This window comes from Lolium rigidum, chromosome 3, assembly GCF_022539505.1.
Source record: "Lolium rigidum isolate FL_2022 chromosome 3, APGP_CSIRO_Lrig_0.1, whole genome shotgun sequence".
In the NCBI taxonomy this organism is placed as follows: domain Eukaryota; kingdom Viridiplantae; phylum Streptophyta; class Magnoliopsida; order Poales; family Poaceae; genus Lolium; species Lolium rigidum.
This window is the reverse complement of record NC_061510.1, coordinates 128,470,322-128,475,018: the sequence shown is the minus strand read 5'-3', so window position 1 is coordinate 128,475,018 and position 4,697 is coordinate 128,470,322. Positions and strand designations below refer to the sequence as shown.

Sequence of the window (4,697 nt, the reverse complement as noted above, 5' to 3'; positions counted from 1 at the left end):
ACCGTGACCTTCATAGGAGTAAGTTGCACGCCTTGCACCGACGCAAGCACCAATCAAGTGGCATCGTTGCCACAAGTCGCCTCGCAGCTCCGACTTCACCATCACGGCAGGGGTGACGAAGGACATGCCGCGACCCCGATCCGCTCACCATTGTCATCGTTGCCACGCAGCCCACAACGCCAACACCAACCATCTTCCACGGGTCCCTCCGACCAAAGCAGCTCCAAATCGATGCCCTCAAGAGGGAAGACGACACAAGAGCGCCGCCATCGACCGATCACGGAGGATCTAGGGATTACCCCGGAGCTTTCCCAGACAGGATGACAAAACATCACCTCGGCGATGCCTTCAAGAAGGAAGCGGCGTCCGAAGCCATCGCCATCGCCGGCCTCGGCCAGCTGCCGGCCGGCCAGCCACCGAGGACAGGGCATTAGCCCGGAACCTTGTCGCGCCATCCTGCTTCGTGCTCTTGGCCAGACCCACCTTCAACCGTCGTCCCCTATCTCCACCACGGCCACCCCACCCGCCCTGGCCCTGGGCAGCACCACCGGCCAGCCTCCGCGCGCTGCCGGAGAGGGCCAGAGCCAGAGCCAACGCGGCCTCCAGGCGCCGCCCGCTGCCAGAAGCGCCGCCGCGCCCGTCGTCGCGCCCATCGGACCTCCCGCGCCCGAGGTGGCCCGCAAGGCCCAGATCTGGCCCGGCCGAGCCCGACAACTCCCGGCGCCGCCGCGCCCCGCCACACCCGCACGGCCTCCACGTGCAGCCCGTAGTCACCGTGCCGCCGCGCCCGCCGCACGCCGCGCCCGTCGCATACCGCAACCCGCCGCCGCGGTTCCCCAAGCCGCGAGCTAGCCTCCGCCGGCCGGAGAGAGAACATGTCCCCGCCGCCGCCGCTCCGCGCGGGCTTTGCCCGGAGGAGACCACCGGCGACGGCAGGGGAGGAGGGGCGGAGGGGGAGGGGAGGTTGCAGGCGGGTGGTGTCGCCGCCCGTGTCGCCCAGGGGAGGAGCGACGCGGGGGCCTCCGACCTTTCCTTATCTCGCGGACTCTATGCTTAAACTGTGGTTCGTAACTCGATGTGTAGTCATCTCTTCTAAAGGATTGGAACATTCTACAGAAAGAAAAAATCAGAAGAACTGTGGTGCATGTTTCTGATCGGATTGGATGGAGGTGTTCGGGAGAAGTAATGGATGGACACATGTAACAAGAAGAATCTGCGATGGTTGAAGGACTTCAACTATGTGTCCACAGAAAAACTTGTTGGTACCAAGTGTGTGAGGTTTGATAGCTGTTTGTTTGCTTCCTGGAGTTTGTAATAAGATCAAATCAATGAAGTCCTTAGTTGTCTCGAGATGGTGTTCTAAGTGGAGTTAAAGGTTTAGGTGGTTTCGCTCGAGGGTTTAGATGGTAGAGGTTCTCTTTTACTAATACTTTTTCATTTTGCTTTCCGATATAACCAAACTTCAATTTCTTCAATGAAATTGTGGGCCGTGTGGCCCCTACAATAAAAAACCTTTTAATTTAATAGAAAAAATGAACTAAAACTCAGACCATGCTAAACGAGAAGGGAAATTTCGCAACTAGTTGCGCCCGCACCCCGTTTTTGTTCTAACACTTCCAAGTTTCCAAAAAATGTAAACTAAAATTCTAGACATACATTGTGTTATGTCTTGTGCATCTGTGAAATTTTATCAAAAAATATATCAAAATGTGGCCTAAACAAAAAAGAAAAATGATGTGTAAATAGTACGTATGTCTTCTTTTTTTTACACAGGTCACATTTCGACATATTTTTGGATGATATTTTTTCATTTTGCTTTCCGATGTAACCAAACTTCAATTTCTTCAATGAAATTGGAGGCCGTGTGGCCCCTCCAATAAAAAAACTTTCAATTTAATAATAAACTAAACTCAAACCATGCTAAACCGTGATCCCGTTTTTCCCAACCCCTACCTGCACCATTGGCCTTGCGCACTTATCTTAGCCATTGTACTGGTCGGTCCCGCATGGGCTTTGTGAACTGCGAGCATCACTCTCGCTAGCCGCTCGCAAGCTTGTTTGTTCCCAGAAACCCAAGCACAACCCAACATCCTAATTTCTGAACGCATGCGCAGTCGCCTGAGCTTATACGGAGTACAATTGAAAATAGCTAACCTTAGTCACTGAATGGCAGTACAATTATTCGCTAGAAAAAAAAAAGAAAGAAAGGCATACTTTTTTTTTTGAGGAAACATAAGGAGCATACTTTTTTTTTTTGAGGAAACATAAAGGGCATACGTTTTTTTTTTTTGTTGAGAACCACATGAAGGGCCTACGTGAATCACACCATCGATTGAGTTGGCCACTCGAATGAATGCGCGGGACGGATTCATTAGTTCTGGCGTTTTCCACTGGGCTACAATTGAGTGGCAAAGGCCGGCAATCCGGCATGGCGTGGCTGTTGTGGACACCGTTATGCATTCATTGTGCTGAAGCACTACTGCACCACGAACGTACTAGCGCAACAATGGTGCTGAAAAAGCCGATCAAATCAAAATAAAAAAATCTGGACAGCGACGATCGATTGATCGTCTCGGTGGAGCTAACACTTGCCGACATCGGTTTTGCCAAATTTAAACACATTGTTTTGTCACTCTCGGAAGCACTCGTTCTGCACTTTGGTGGTGCCATGACCGGGTCCAAAAGGCAGGGAAAATCTAGCATCACATTCACACATGGCATAGCATTCCGCGGATTTAACTTACAAGCACACGAGTGATATCACCTGATCAAGCAGGGCACTTCAACAAAACTCGGGTCGAGCTTCGCTATAAATACCGCGCTTATCCGTGTTGGAGTAGCACCAAGCAAATAGATCGAGCTAGCGGGCGAGCAAACAAGAACACTAGCAGCTTACTCTCTGATCGCGCTCTGCTCCGTCTCCGGCCCAACAGCAATGGCGTCTAAGGTCGCCTTCCTTCTCGCCGTCGCCACGGTCGCGGCGGCGTTCGCCGTGTCGTCCGCGCAAACCAAGTTCGGCAAACTCGTCATCACCGGCATCGTTCCCTGCAACACCGGGACCCTCATCGACGTCGCCACTTCTCCGGCGTTTCCAGGTACCGACGCGTGCGCGCGAGACCAGCAAACCTCTGTAAAATGTGCCCGACCCCGGCCTGGACTGACACGATATCCGTGCGTATGTTTCGCGCAGACGCGAACGTGGAGCTGCAGTGCGGCGGCAACGTGGTGGCCGGCGCCAAGACTAGCAGCAACGGCTCGTTCGCGATGGAAGCGGACATGACCAACGCGCTGTCGGCTCTCGTCGGCGGCTGCGAGCTCGTGGTGGACACGCCGCTGGTCAAGTGCGACGGGAAGCTGCCGGCGGCGGGGGCGCTCGTGTCCTACCTGCAGGGACCGCTCGCCAGGCTGCTCAGCGGCGTCTTCCAGCTCGCCCCCGCCGGCTTCTCTTTCCAGATGAGCTGATCGACGGCCATCCACGGATGGGCGTAGCCTGACAACGCCTAAGTAATGCGTGCATGAGAAATGGGAAGGACTTCGCCACCTCTGATGTACTAGCAAACAAATGGTTGCAACTATGAAAACTGTGTACGGCCGATACTAGCAGCATATGGAATAAACGAAAATCCTAGTCTACATATATGTAGGCGTCCCGGACTTATCCCTCACGTCCTGGGTTTATAAAAAATAGAAAGAATAAAGTGCCCAAACCATGCATGAATTAAGCACCCACCCTGAGAGAAGACAAACAATAGTACTCCCTCCGTTCCTTTTTAATTGACTCGAATTTAGTACAAACTTGTACTAAATTCGAGTCAATTAAAAAAGAACGGAGGGAGTAGAATTGGTGGTTGTATTCATTCAGAGAGCAGGTTTATGTAGTACAATCAGAGGAGTAGTGGCGATGCAGAGGTCCACACAGGGAACGTGCAAGGCGTGAGAACAAGTCCTAGCTACAGAATAGGAGGTGGTTACAAACGGTAACAAACATGCTATTCAACACTGAGATCAATCGAATTTGCTCTTCTACTCTTTCTTTACTCAGCAATCATCTTTTTTATTTTTGATAAACTACTACTACAAAATATAGCAGATCAAACAAAAAAAACAGAAAATCAAAGGTCGTGACAATACGTACTAGCATGTATGTGTTGAAGTGTTTACGTGGATTGCACCTTTTACATTAGTTCGGAGTTTTGGTTGTATTCGTTAGTGCATAAAGCTTGACATAATATTAGAGGCTAAGGTCTTGAGTTTAAATTTTAGCTTTTGCAATTTATCATAAAAGCTATTGTTGCCCCAATGCACCTACTTCTGGATCTCTCACAAAAATTTCCATGAAAAATATATGAAGTGTGAGTGTTTGATTGGCATTGTTTCGTGGCCTGTTACCTTTTTTGTGGGCCTGATGCATGGCTGAAAGCCAAATCCAACTCAGTCATGAGAACCGAACGTCAAACACAAACATAGAAAAAGGCCAACCCAGCCGAAAATCCGCTTTTGATCCCGAGCACAGATACACACGGTATCCTGGCCCTTCAGTCACTCCAAGATTGGGACATGAGGTGCGTATTCTATTAGTACTCCGTGAGAACAGATGGACCTAACAGACATGGACTGGCGTCTTTGGCGTGGTGTACCGACTCCTTGTTCTTCCTCTTCCTCAGGTTGACCCTCGCACAATCCCATCAGCAGCCTTA

The 4,697-nt window shown here is 50.8% G+C and overlaps 1 protein-coding gene across 1 annotated transcript; it reads left to right on the top strand.

Moving 5' to 3' along the window:
* Positions 1 to 2,935: 2,935 nt before the first annotated feature.
* Positions 2,936 to 3,462, top strand: LOC124695518 (phylloplanin-like). The gene is made up of 2 exons (XM_047228355.1): positions 2,936 to 3,095; positions 3,191 to 3,462. The coding sequence occupies exons 1-2, from the start codon at positions 2,936 to 2,938 to the stop codon at positions 3,460 to 3,462; spliced, it is 432 nt and encodes a 143-aa protein (XP_047084311.1).
* The last annotated feature ends 1,235 nt before the right edge of the window (positions 3,463 to 4,697 follow it).